Raw genomic sequence first — 13,896 nt, forward strand, 5'->3', positions numbered from 1 at the left:
TAGACTAAACTGGTGTTGTTTACTTATGTTTAGGTTTTAGAGAAAGGTGATCAATGGGATCGCATTTGACAATTGGAGTCTATTTCCAAAACGATAATTAAAAAACACAATACAGTTGATAGAGAATAGTTATTAATCGGATTATGCTCATAAATTTGGTTATCAATACCATTAATACTATTATTATAGTATGAGATTTATGAATTTGTTACCTTTAAGGTTACGGTCACTATTTGATCATAGAACAGTAATAATAATGGTAAATGTGAGAAATTCATGATGGTAAGTAAAAGGAATTAAGAGTAAGTAAAGTAATTATAGTGGGGGATTGAGGAATTTGATTGTAATTACACCATTGTGTATGTGTTAATAGGGAGGGCTAAATAATAAATATGACAAATGAAAATCAAATGGGACAAAAATATAAAACAAATAAAATAAGAAGAAATAAAGATTCCAAGATGGAATTGAATATGACGTGGAAGATAGGTGGGCCCATCCACCACAACTCTCTTTATGGATAAAAAGGACTTTAAAAAAAAAAAAAAAAAAAAAAAACCAATTATCATACACTTTGTAGTATGTACGGATGGGATCACCCAATGTTTCATTTTTTAAAGATATATATATATATATATATATATATATATATATATTATGATTTAATGTTTTCTCTTTTTTCTTTATCCTATTAGGTTTGGAGTTTTTTTTATTTACTATTATTTGATTTTAGATGACTTGATTTACCTTGTATGATTGCATGGATGTTGTTTTTTAGTGGATACAATAATTAGAAATTCGAAGATTATACCGATTACCTCTGAGTTAATTAAGTTCATTTTGATGCATTAATATGTGATTTAAATTTTAAAAACAAATTATTGTTTGTGTTGCATGCTACTTAGATTGTGCTTGCTTATTTTTCTCTCATACACACATATGCTTATTACTTCATCATTTTTCGCTTGTTTCAACAAATGTTTATGGTCGACCTTTCATTACTCAATCTAAAAAATAGTCACACTCGTGTTTTTAGCTGTCTTCCAACAGTTTATCGTAAGTTTGAAGATCTGAGAGAGGAGCACAAAGATTTGCTCTACCTCCTTTGTTTAAAGAGGAGAACGAGGATCGTGAGGGGGAGAGAGACAAAAAGTGAGCATAGTCGTCTAAGTGGTATGTGATGTGAGCAAAAGGTTAGTATTTAGTGTATTGAGTCATACATACAAAAATCTCTTATATTACTTCCAATCTTTAAAGAAAACAAAAAACAATAGATTAACTGATGTATTGTTTGTGTTAGTGATTAAGATATATATAGTTAAAATCTTCGTAACTCTGTTATCCAGAAAAGATAATAAATAGCTTTTAACTTTTTTAAAAATAGAAAGTACTCGTTTAAATTTAGTCATCACATATGTTTCTAGCCATTTTGGTTTTGAACCTACAAAAATGTTCAATCCATAACCTGTATTTGGGTTATTTGATTATTTTTTTTCAATTTCGTGTCTATTAAATTCTTACCATTTCAAATAGTAAAAAAAGTTAATTTATCTATAAATACAGTAAAATTTTACTTTCCATAATGATAGGCTATGATAGAACCATATAAACAAATATTATCACAATTTATCACTAATAGAAGAAAGTAAAATTTTACTATATTTTTATCTTTAGCAGTGTTTTCGTTTAATTCAAAATTTGAAATTTTAACAAATTGAATATGATACGTAATGGATTCCATAATTTTGTTTTTATTTTCTTAAATGAATGTTTTAGGAATGAATTTCACACAAAATTAAAATTTCAATTTTCTTAGAAGGATATCGAATCTCTGATTTTGATTTTAATCTTAAAGGAGAGAGTGAAGGGTAATTATTATTATTTTTATTTAAACTTAATTATTACATAAATAAATGATTACCCAAAATATTAATTAAAATCATACATTGGTGAATTGATTTATATATTGATTAAGGGTAATAAAGGGTCATTTTTGCTTATTTGTATAATCATTTTAGTAGCTACTGTTTTTGTAATCTAGATTATGATAAATGTCTACAAATACCAAACTTGAATTTCTTTTTTAAGAATGCCACAAAAGTATGATTTTCATATACAACATTAATAGTGTAAATTAACTATTCTTGATTAACTTCTAGTAGTTGGACTAATCATAGGTGACTAGGTGGTTTTTGATTTTAGGATTTAGCTTTGAAGAAGAACACAACCATTTTGAAGTCAAATGTACCATTTTACTTTGTTTTTTTGAAATTGTACATTTGAATCATATTCACTATTTATATATAAAAAAAAAAATCGTTAAACGAACGTTTGAGGCAAAGAGTTAGTTATTATTATTTCTAAGTTATAATTTTATGTAGCACATATACTTTACGTGAGGCAAAAAATCCATATTAGATATGCGTATTAGACACTAATACTTCAAAATACTTCTCAGATATGTATTTGATACTCGATTTGGTGTATCTGTTTTTATCGTGATATATCTGACACAGATCGAAGACATTTCTGATACATGGTTTGACGTATTTGTTTTTACGCTAACACTTTTTTTAAAAGAAAAAGATAAGCAATTCATCTAATATTTTCCAACTCAAAACTAAACAATCTATTTAAAATGAAATGGACAAACATAAATAAAATATCAAACCTAAATTATCTAATTGTCATCATTACATTTGAGATCTTACAAAGTCTTGTAAAATGTAACTCGTTTTAAAATCTTCAACAATTTAACGAGGAAGCTTTTTGTTTATCATCATACTTTTCATCTAATATTCTTCTTCTTTGTCTTTTCTATTGCATTCTATTGATTATTGTGCTTATAATTTTGATTTTTTTTTATCATATTCCAATGTTTGTATTGTATTTTGTATCATTTAGAGAATTACATTTAGTATCTTTACGTCAAATTTACCTATATCCTAGACTTTTTAAAGAAAAAACATATCTACAAAAATATCAATATTTTAGTTTTTTAAAAATTGGCGTATCGCCATATCATATTGTATCAGTATCTCACATTTGTATCAATGTCTGTGTTTCATAGGTTCTAATAGTTTGAGTTTTGAATGTAGATTATTTTAGTTTAAGTTATAATAGTATGTAATTGGTGTGTAAACTATTTTAGTCTAATAAGAAAATAGTAAACGTTATAACAAAAAATAAAAAAAAATGATGGACGTAAAATGATAAAAACTATACCAAATAGTAAATGCTGTAGTAAATAGTAAGTTCTCTGTAATATAATTGAACAGTGAAGTTCAATATCTATTGATTTTATTTTTTTCGAATTGAGTACATAAAGACAAATTTGGTAGCTTTCTATAGCATCTGATGACATTAAACACATATATAACTAGTCAATTCGAACATAGCTCAGTGGTTAGGACATCACTTATCACTACAAAAATTGATGGTTCGAGCCCTACTAGTTTCTGTAAATGGTAATAATTAAATATCGTATCACTGAGCTACGTTTGAGTTGACACTTTTTTTAACTCTCCTAAATTTTTGTATTAATGAGAAACAAACACAAACATAAATCCATTTATTCAAAATCTAGGTCAAACGAAACTTTATTGTCACATTTGAATATATATATATATATATATATATATATAGATCCAATTCTTAATAAAATAAAATTTAAAATAAAAGTCATAGTGATTGCAAATAGTTTATTTGAATATAGAGTATGTGTGTATTGGTACACACAACACAACACAACACAACACAACACAACACATTTTTATCTCTTTTCTTTCACAGCGCATTTTAATAAAGTGCGCAGCAATGGGTGCATGTTATCTGGAATCCCCACCTGCTTTAGTTGACTCTCTCTTTTATCTTTGTTTCTATTTCTCTCTATAATAATAACAAACAATAATAATAATTTCTCCTTTTCCTTTTTTTCTTTATTTTCTCTTTCGAATTTAAACGTGAAAAAACAGAATTAAATCCATTTTCTTTTCCTTCCTTCCTTCATGCTCCTCTTTTCTACGAAGACAAGCCAAGAAACCAAACAACACAACACAACACAACGCAAAACTCTCTTATTTTTCTCTTTTCATTTCATCGATTTCATATCTTTCTTCTTCAATCTCTTCAATTCCTATCAAAACCCATCTCTAATTCCTTCTAATTTATCATACCCATTTCCAAATCTTGCCCTTTAACTCAATCACACTCACCATTTTTCCCAATCTCCCAAATGCTCCAGTTTTCTTCTTCTCATCTTTTGCTTCCCCTTTCCCCTTTGATTCTTTTCTTCCTCACTCTATTCCCAAATGGGTCTTTCAAATAATGAACGTAAATTTCTCTTATGAACAAATGTTCAACAAGGCATGCAGAGTTGAGGGTACGTGGTTGAGGTTTTTGTGATTCCTTTTTTTCGGGGTATGGCAAATCGAGTTGTTAAAGTCAAGAGGGAAGCCATTGCAGCATGCATAACTTGCCCACTTTGTAATAAGCTTTTGAAAGAAGCTACAACTATTTCTGAATGTCTTCATACTTGTAAGTAACTTCTTTTTTTCGTTTTGGGGGTCTCTCTTAATTTCTTTTCTTTAAGATTCGTTTAATTTTGATTCTTCAATTATATTGTCTTCTTCTTTGTTTTCTGTCTTTTTTTTTTTTTGACTATTTTTCATCCAGGTTAGTTAGTTTGTACTTTGAACCCCATTTATGGTAGTTTTCTATCTTTGATATTGAAAACCTTTCTTTTTATGTGTGTTTGGATTAATTTCTGTTGACCCTTTCGTTAATTATTGAAAAGAAAATGCTTTTCATGAAGGAAAGTTCTTCATTTGGGTTTGTACTGTTTCATTTTTTTAGTACGTATTCTTTATGGCTTTTGAGTTTATCTGGAAATTCACTCACATTTGAACTCATACTTGCTGTGCATTTGATTTGATTTATGTATGTCAACTGATCATATCGATTTGTTTGAGAGTATAATAGTACAGTTTGTGAATTGTGAAAGGCTTGTGCTTTTCAAGTGATTGAGCCGAGCAACCTTTTCAGCAAAAGACTTTCGTGTACTTGCATAAATGTCAATAACATCTCTACATTTGTTATGTGAAATCCCATATGGCTTGGTTTAACGAATTTGGATTAAGTTTAAGAGTTGACTTCCTTATGAAACTACTTATTTTGAATTTTCCTGTCTCCCTAACCTTCTCCATGCCTATGTGAATGTCATTTAATCTATAAAGCAGAAGTCACTAAATTAATAACCATCTTTTTTCTGTTAGTGAATATTGTATGGAAGTAATTACAAACTCTTAGGGAAAGGGCTGAACTTTTTTCTTGAACTGTTAAACATTCTATTTATTTACCTTTTTTAAGCACTTTAGCTTGCTAATTAAGATTGCGATAGGTGACAATATATGTAACAAACGTGAATAGTTTTAATTTCTTTTTTCCTGTTAGAATTTAGTCAACTGAATAATATTGACTTAATTAACCATTTGACCACTGTGCAAGTAGTTTATATTCACAACTCAATGTCAAATTTTCCAGTTTGCAGAAAGTGCATATCCGACAAGATCTCTGATGAAGAAATAGAGAACTGTCCAGTATGTAATATTGACCTTGGATGTGCCCCACTGGAGAAATTAAGGTAAAATTTATACTACATAGTACCGCTGCCTTTCAATGACTCCCTTCTCGATCTTTGTTTGTGATAGTAGTTGCTCACAAATGGGAATGCTGATCTTTGAGTGTGCTGTTTTGTAGCTGTTTTCCGGTTATTCAATATGCACATAAAGTTCTAATTGCCTATATTTACATCTGACAATAAGAATTTTTTTGGTTGTTTTTGTGCTTTTGTCCCCATTGGATTATTTGGAGCAAATATATGGTTCCTTGGTTCTAAGCATCATATCCATTTGATAACGTGGTGGGTTTTACCAATTGGTACATCAATGCATGATTTTTAATTAATCAAATGAGCATTTTAGCAAAGCCATAACTTATTTTTGTGCTTATTATTACTTTGAAATTTACCCCTTATCATTTTGACTGAATTAGAATAAAAGCTACAAACTACCATTGCCTATTCAAATATTGGCACTCTCCATCCGCAGCTTATACACATTATTTTCTTTTGCTAATATGTCATATGACTTAGTTCATCATTTTTACATTTTTCATGTATGCATGATATAGAGTATTTAGTAAGAATTCAGCGCTTGTTGAGCATTTATCTTGAGAATCTAATCATCAGGCCAGACCACAATCTAGAAGATTTGAGGGCCAAGATATTCCCTAGTAAAAGGAGAAAAGTCAAGACGCCGGAAATTGCTCCTGTTGTACTACCGCCAGTTAGAAGAAAGGAAAGATCACTTTCCTCATTGGTGGTCAATAGTCCTAGAGTTTCAAGCCATGCTACCACAACTGGAAGAAGAACAGCAGCTGCCGCTGCAAGGATTGCTTCTATCTTACGAACACCAAGAGTCTCTTCTGAGAAGCGTGTGAAGAAAGAGGATGATTCCGTGGATGATCGTTCAGAGAGCTCAAGTTCTTTTGAGACATCTGACAAATTCAATCAGAATAAAAGGCCGGTAAAGAGAACTAACTTAATTCTTTTTTGTCCCTTCTTCTCATCTGTTGCAACTCAATGTTTTTTCTTTTTTTATTACTAACATTTTGGCAAATGTTGGACTTAGTGCAGGATTCGAGTCCTACCAAGTCTACCATACCTTTACGAAATAAAGAAGCCGAGAATGGTGTTAACTCAGTGGAACGGAACTTGGATATTTGGAAACCTTTAAATTTCTTAGTTGAAGTTGCAAATAGGAGTAAATGTTCCAAATCTAATTCACAAGGATTTGAAACTAAAGTCGAGGCTGCAGAAGCAAATGGAAGTGAAGCTCAGGCCAGCAAATCTAGAAATAGGGAAGGCAAACGCAAGCTAAAACGGGAGAATGGAAAAACTAGAGCGGATCCTGTATCTCCAGAAACTGAAAAACCTAAGAAACTGCGTAGGATCCGCCAGAAAAGGGAATCTTTTTATGGGGACTCCAGCCTTACACCCCAGGTTGTGTTAGATGCCTCTAGTGCTCGGCATGAAATAAAAGCTGGTCCGATTTGGCTTTCGCTCATAGCTTCTGATCAGTAAGACAATTCTTTGTTCCCTACAAAATGCTATATATTAGAGTATGCAATTTTTTTAAGCAAGTCTTTATGCCTCTACTTACACTGATCTTTGGTTTCAGGGAAGGAGATGTATCGTTGCCGCAAATTCCTGCTAAGTTTTTGAGAATAAAGTAAGCTCAGTTTTAGACTCGTTCAATATAGATGCCCCCTACTTATCCTTACTTTAGTTCAATATAGATGTCCCCCTACTTATCCTTATTTTAGATGTCAAATAACTTTATCATATATATTACTGAGGTGTACATGAGCACCTTTCATGTCTATTGCTTTCAGCCTAACTAAAAGTTTCTCCATGACTTTTGTAAATGTTTATTATTCTTCTATCTTAAATCAAGGAGTCTTAATTGACACTTTTGCTTGCACACATTGGGTAAAGTCTCTTGATACCAATGATCGTGATAAAATTGACACTTAAACTGTTTGTAAAAGTGCCATTTTTTCTTCGCTCGTCACTCTGCATGTTCGGATATGTAAAACCACCATTGTTGATACTTAAACCATGCCAATTTCTTTGCTTGATTCTCTGTGTGTTTGAGTTTGTAAAAATACCATTATTAAGACTTAATCCGCACTAAGTTATTTGATTGTTACTCTGCACGTTTGGGTTTGTAAAAATACCATTATTGACTAGGAGTTCATTCAAAGTATATATTGTTATATTTTTTCGTTTTTTTCACAGGGATAGAAACTTGCCAGTATCATTTGTCCAGAAGTACCTTATGAGAAAGCTGGATCTCCCAAGTGAATCAGAGGTGCAAACAAAAACTTATATTCTTTAATTTAATTGAAACTTTAGTCTAAGAGCCTTTTCTGTTCATGCTTAGACTTGTCATTTTATAGCTAATGCTTGAGGAACATTTGCAGGTTGAAGTCAAGTGTATGGGACATCCAGTAGTTCCCACACTGGATTTGCATAGTTTAGTTGATTTGTGGCTACAAACAGCATCGACCTCTGAAAAGATCCCGGCATCGATCGGCTCATCAGCAGAGGATTTCATTATGGTTCTTTACTATGCTAGAAAGAGCACAGTTTCTTGATCTTCAATTTCGTTCCCTATACATTAATCTGTATCAAAGGGTCTTCACACGGTTCGCTCTCTGCCCATAATCTCTTCAGTATCCTCGTCATGATTCTGAGTAAGAACAGATAGTTGCGAAGCCGGTGAAAGACGGTCGAGCGGGTGGTCAGGTCAGTTTTAATGACGGCATGAATCCCAGTTGCTCAAAAGGTTGTTAGATTTAAGATTTAGTAAGAATGGAGATAAGATAGAACAATTTAGAGTAAGCTAACGGCTATTATGGGAGTTACCACAATACACACAATTGAAATTCTTTATACACCCACACCATTAAATAAAACCATCAACTATTTTCCTTCATTTGAAAATTAAGTATGTGGTGTGTGGGTGTAATGAAATATTTAAAAATGTGTGTTTTGTTTTAGGAACTCCCTCAGCAGCTGCTTTTACTTTGTTAGAATATGTACTTGTTCAATACCAAATTATCCTCATCATTCTAATAAAGTTTCATTTCTCTCTCATCTCATTTATTATTATTAATTTAAGAATTTATAATAGTATTTTTTTTTAAAATATCAATTTTAACCGTAAATTTGTCAAAATGTATCAATTTGGACAATACTACAATTTTGACCCTTTAATAAATTTTCTCTCAAGTATCGGTGGGAAGATTTGTTCTTATGCGTTTAATGAATTATAAATCATGTTGCAGAAAGACTTGTTCCTGTGCATTTAGTGAATTATAAATTATGTGAAATAGATGAATTGGTAATTTTTCTAAAAATAATAATAGTAACAATAAGCTATTTTTCAAACTTATTCTCATTCATAATGTTAGTATATTCAAATTAATAAGTTTATGAAAAATTATGTTGTTTTTTTTTTTAAAAAAAAAAAATTAGTAGGCAAGATAGCATAAATTGATTAGCGAATAAATTTAAATTGATATTTTTTGTGTTGTAAAATGAAAAAAAAATAATAAAAGAAGAGATTTATTATTGTTATTATTATTATAGATTCCAAGACATTGATTCAAATCTTATATCTCTTAAATTTATATAAAACGAAATTGAGGTACAAAAATGAAAACAAAACAAATTCAAATTTTGCTTTGAGTTGAGAAATACGTTGGGTGTTTGAACACTACGTTGAAAAGATCTTGTAGAGCCTAACAAATTTGGACATTTGTTTCCATTTTTTGCACAAACTCAAAACCATAAAATGAGGCATTAACACATCACTTCCATCAAATTACCTTTTTCATCACAACCCCCTCTTTCCCTCAATCCTATGTATTATTCTACAACTTTTCACAAACTCATTCCTTTCTTTTTACCTCTTTTTTTCAATTTCGGATTTAAATATACATATGGTTTCAAAAATAAAAAGTTAGAATTTAATCCTTATAATAGTCGGCGTTAACTACGTTAGAAGTTAAGTACTAAACCAAAGCAAAATGGAACCAAATCGATTAAAAAGTAAATCATCAATTTTTGTCCCTTATTGGACATCAAATTGGTTCTCATTCGATTTGGTTTCATTTCGTCCAAAATCGGAAAAAATCAAACCAACTACCCCCCATACCCTAATTAGTTAGAGTATGATACAGTTACCAATTTGACCATCTTACCATGGTGCAAAAAATATTATTCCAATTCGTAGGCCAATTTTCCACAAAAAAATGAAGAGTACCCCAGAAGATAAAGGTTAGAATTATAAAGTTCAAAGAAAGATAAAGAATGAAACGAATGGAAGAATATGGAGCAGTTTTACTATTTATTCTTCAAAGAAAAAGGAAACTCTTCCATTTCTGTATCAGTTCTTATAGAATGTTTTTTCATAAACGACAAGAAATAAAGGGGAAGAAATGGAATCACATGCTACCTTTAACTCTTTTCCCCTCACCTTGTCTCATCAAACAATTATTGAATAAATGAAAGAAGAAAAAATCTGATTATTCTATCATCAGTAAATATCAGAAATTGATGTTAGAATAACAGAAATTGCAAAAGAATAAAAAAAACAGGTTGCCACGAGCTAAGCTGAGTTCCAACCATTTATTTACGATCTAACTTAGGGCATTAAAAAAAATTGTCTTTTAACCAAAAAAAAAAAAAAAAAAAAAAACTGCAACTTGCCAAAAGGAACCATGCACTTGGGCTGCAAGAAAATGGCAGTAGATGCAGTCCAACTAGCAGCTAAGTACTACAGCTGCGAGCCGAAGTTGAAGACGAGCTCGAGGAATAGATCAGAGAAAGTAAAAGACAAACAAAACATCATAATCACTCAAACACCATAACAAATATCTGAATTGAAGTGAAATGTTTTATATAGACTAGGGGCTATTGATTTCAACTCTAATATAAGAAGGGCAAATAAAATAAAACAGCAACAAGAAACATCAAACTCTAGTAAACAACCTAAAATCATATCTAACTTGAATATTTGCTACCTAAAATCACATCTAATGAAATGCTTTATCATTGCATCCCCCATCAGAAAGTAACCAATGTTTCATCAAAAAACGACTCTAATCATCAAACAAAACCAGTTATTTCGTAAGATGCACCAAAGACGGGAAAGTGCAATGAGAAACCTTCATTGTTGTCTCTCAAAGCCTTCACAGTTCACCTGCTTTCTTGCAAGTTGCCTATGCAGCATTAGAAACAAGAATCAGAACTAAGACAATTCCCACGTGAAAACCACCTATATAGATTCAAGCACCTTCCCTTGGGATCCATGATAAAATCATAGGCATTATACAACTAAATAACCATCATTTTTAACTTTTGTCACATGGGAATCATAAAGATGCATAAAGTGGATCCATTTCAAAAGTGAAACAGAAGTTCTAATAGGAAAGGAGAAAAAAAGGTAAATGCTAGATGATGCAGCTACTAAGCTGGGCCATCACATACTTCCCCTTCTAATCCACATCCAAAATCACAAACAGATCTACAATGTGACAAAGCTGAATATCATCTTATTAAAAAAAGTGCCGAGCTAGAGGGCTTCAGCGCTTTGAAACCTAAAAACCAAGAGTTATCCAGAGCATACCATCCTATAGTACACGGATAAAATCACACTCGTACTCCCAAGAATTTGAAAACGCTCAGCCAAGGCTATCTAGTCCCTACTCTTCACAATCAAATTGAATCATCAAAAACCATAACATATTACCAAAGCAAGCTTTGCTCAACTGGAATTGGAATGAAATGACCTTTCACTTTAGAGGTTGGAGGTTTGATCCCCCCATTACCACAGTTGTACTTAAAAACACACAACATACAATTTAGAGCAAAGGTGAGCATTGCTTAACTGTAATTGGAACTACCTTCCACTTTAGAGGTTGGATGCTGAATATCTCAACCCTACAAATGTTGTACTAAAAAACCCCACAACAAATAATTTAAAGAAAATAATAAGAATCAATATATACTATTATAGTTTACATGAATCTACAAGTATACCTAGAAATTTGCCAAGACAAAGAAGAGGGAAACAGCATGAAATGGCAGATATAGAATATCTTAACGGAACGTTAAAGAACAAAATTGAGATCCACTATTTCCCATTTCTTCTTTCCAGAAGTAAAGAACAAACGAAACCCAAAACATTGCAACCCCCTTCATAATCACACCCAAATAGAAGTAATGTTGGAATAAAATCCACGATTTAACCTAGCAAAACTCTGTATATCGCTACCATCAACTAAAACTACAAGTTCAAACATTTTGAACAAACATTACAAAAGCAGAACCCTGAAATTGAATTGAAAAAATCATCGCTGAAACAATCAGTGGCATCAAACCGGGAATCTTCAAGTGAACGCTAGAGAGAAAACCTTGGTCTCTAAGAGCTCGTTCGAATTTCGAATTGTAGCACAAAGAACTTGAATCAACTTAGGCGAGACGATCATTCATAATTCATAACCTAGCAAAATGAATCAGTGATTTATCTAGATTCGGCTGTACTCTGTTCGAGTCGGACTGCCGACAACCGAAAGCAATCCTCCATCAGCGACTTCTTGCTCGTCAATATACAAATCATCACTAACCCTAGAGCCGGCATGTACCAAAACAAGAAAAACCCCAATCAAAATCGAAACCAATACGTTCAACGAAACATCCGTCAACACCAAAGCGAAAATCGTGACAATTCCAAGCAGAACCAACACAACTCGATCATCAACAACACGATTAAACACCTCCAACGGCTCATCCCGGAAAAAATAAAGGAAGAACCACGCAACGAACACGACCAAGAATACAATCAACGAAACAGGGTGCCAGAGGAGGCTGAGAAAGAGAATGAGCAAAACGATGAAGGTGTAATTAACACGAAAGTACTTGAGATTACGCTTACACCGAATAATCGCTTCCCCAACGGATGAAGGCCGGGTAAAGGACGATAACGGCTGAAGAAGCTCCCGCCATGGCCGTAAAGTGGCATAAACGGAATCGGAGGCGGCTCTGGCGCGTGATAGAATGGAAGTTTCAGTGAAGCCATATGGGTATGGCTGATTAGAGGACATTGGAGAAGCTGTGAAAAATCCCAAAACCGATCAAGCGTTGGCAAGGAAAGAATTGTGAAATGGGTTTTGGAGAGAGAAAATGGAGTTAGCGAAGGTTGGGCTGATGGTGATAGTAAAAGAAGAGAAGTTGGGTTTTATGCTCAACAAAACAATGCAGCCATGGCCATAGACCATGACCATGACTCACAAGAGGACCTACTTCCCTATTGTAATTCCATTATTGCCTTTTTTTTTCTTTTTGCCTCAATCAAATTAAATGTTGCTTAGTTTTTTTCACTTCAAAATTTAATTCTAAATTTATGAGAAAAACCTATATTCAATTTTTGATAATATTGCATTAGGAAGGTCAAAATAATATAGTTTTGAAAAACAATCTACAAGCCATTGTGGTACTAAAATTCTATATCTAAACCTTGACACGACGTCTATAATGAAAGAAAAAAATTTCTTACACGACAAATTTTCATACTATTTTCACTTATTGTGTATCGTATCAATGTGTTTTTATAAACAAAGTGATACCTATGATAATATAGGGTGTACAAAAATTTATGAAGAAAAATTTATAGTGAGTATGTATTATAGTAATACAAGAGATATTCCCAAATAGAAAAAGCATGATATCAATGACTAAAGACACATGGATCACAATAATTCTCTCTAGACCTTTTTTTAATATCTTCTCCTTTTTAACTAATGTTTTTCGTTTTTTTCTTATGACCTAAATTCTCCTTTGGGAGTCAAATATATCCAAATACCCAAGGATAATAATAGGTCTTCGTGCATAAAAAGTAACCTTGGTTTTTCCCATGGCATGATTGGTTGCTTTAGGACCTTGAATTGTGTTCGTATTCATAGACATATATGGTTTATGGCTTAGACTCCTAAAGATACTTTATAGAAGATCAAATTGATGTGAATCCAAACCATGTTTAAGTTCGAGTCGTAGTTACAATGGTAAGAAATGTGACATTCTTTAACCAAATCCAAATAGTATGTGCATGTTTGAGTCATTCGTTTATTTTTTTTATGTCTTTAGTCTGCTTTCACGCGCAACCAACCATAATAAAGTCTTATTTACTTATAACTTTTACTACATCTTGTTCCCTTGGGTTGGGTATTCGGAATACTTTTAGGTGTGTTGTAGAAAGCACTTGAAGTACT

At 32.0% G+C, this 13,896-nt stretch overlaps 2 protein-coding genes across 2 annotated transcripts; one reads left to right on the forward strand and one right to left on the reverse strand.

The window, feature by feature from the left end:
- The first annotated feature begins 3,978 nt into the window (after positions 1-3,978).
- On the forward strand, positions 3,979-8,719 carry LOC103491253 (E3 ubiquitin protein ligase DRIP2-like). Its single transcript, XM_008451126.3, has 7 exons — positions 3,979-4,536; positions 5,542-5,641; positions 6,248-6,584; positions 6,695-7,137; positions 7,239-7,289; positions 7,859-7,931; positions 8,044-8,719. Exons 1-7 carry the CDS (start codon positions 4,422-4,424, stop codon positions 8,215-8,217), a joined length of 1,293 nt encoding a protein of 430 aa, XP_008449348.2. The 5' UTR covers positions 3,979-4,421; the 3' UTR covers positions 8,218-8,719.
- A 3,020-nt stretch (positions 8,720-11,739) lies between these two features.
- On the reverse strand, positions 11,740-12,907 carry LOC103491252 (PRA1 family protein E-like). Its single transcript, XM_008451125.3, has one exon. It carries the CDS (start codon positions 12,730-12,732, stop codon positions 12,157-12,159), a length of 576 nt encoding a protein of 191 aa, XP_008449347.1. The 5' UTR covers positions 12,733-12,907; the 3' UTR covers positions 11,740-12,156.
- Positions 12,908-13,896: the final 989 nt, after the last annotated feature.

This window comes from Cucumis melo, chromosome 5 (assembly GCF_025177605.1).
Source record: "Cucumis melo cultivar AY chromosome 5, USDA_Cmelo_AY_1.0, whole genome shotgun sequence".
Taxonomy (NCBI): Eukaryota; Viridiplantae; Streptophyta; class Magnoliopsida; order Cucurbitales; family Cucurbitaceae; genus Cucumis; species Cucumis melo.

Bases quoted from the DNA above. Each gene is read 5' to 3' on its own strand.
- LOC103491253 (XM_008451126.3), top strand. From the start codon at position 4,422: ATGGCAAATCGAGTTGTTAAAGTCAAGAGGGAAGCCATTGCAGCATGC. The intron at 5,642-6,247 runs GTAAAATTTATA...TCTAATCATCAG, and splicing joins GCCCCACTGGAGAAATTAAG to GCCAGACCACAATCTAGAAG. The intron at 7,932-8,043 runs GTGCAAACAAAA...GAACATTTGCAG, and splicing joins ATCTCCCAAGTGAATCAGAG to GTTGAAGTCAAGTGTATGGG.
- LOC103491252 (XM_008451125.3), bottom strand. From the start codon at position 12,732: ATGTCCTCTAATCAGCCATACCCATATGGCTTCACTGAAACTTCCATT.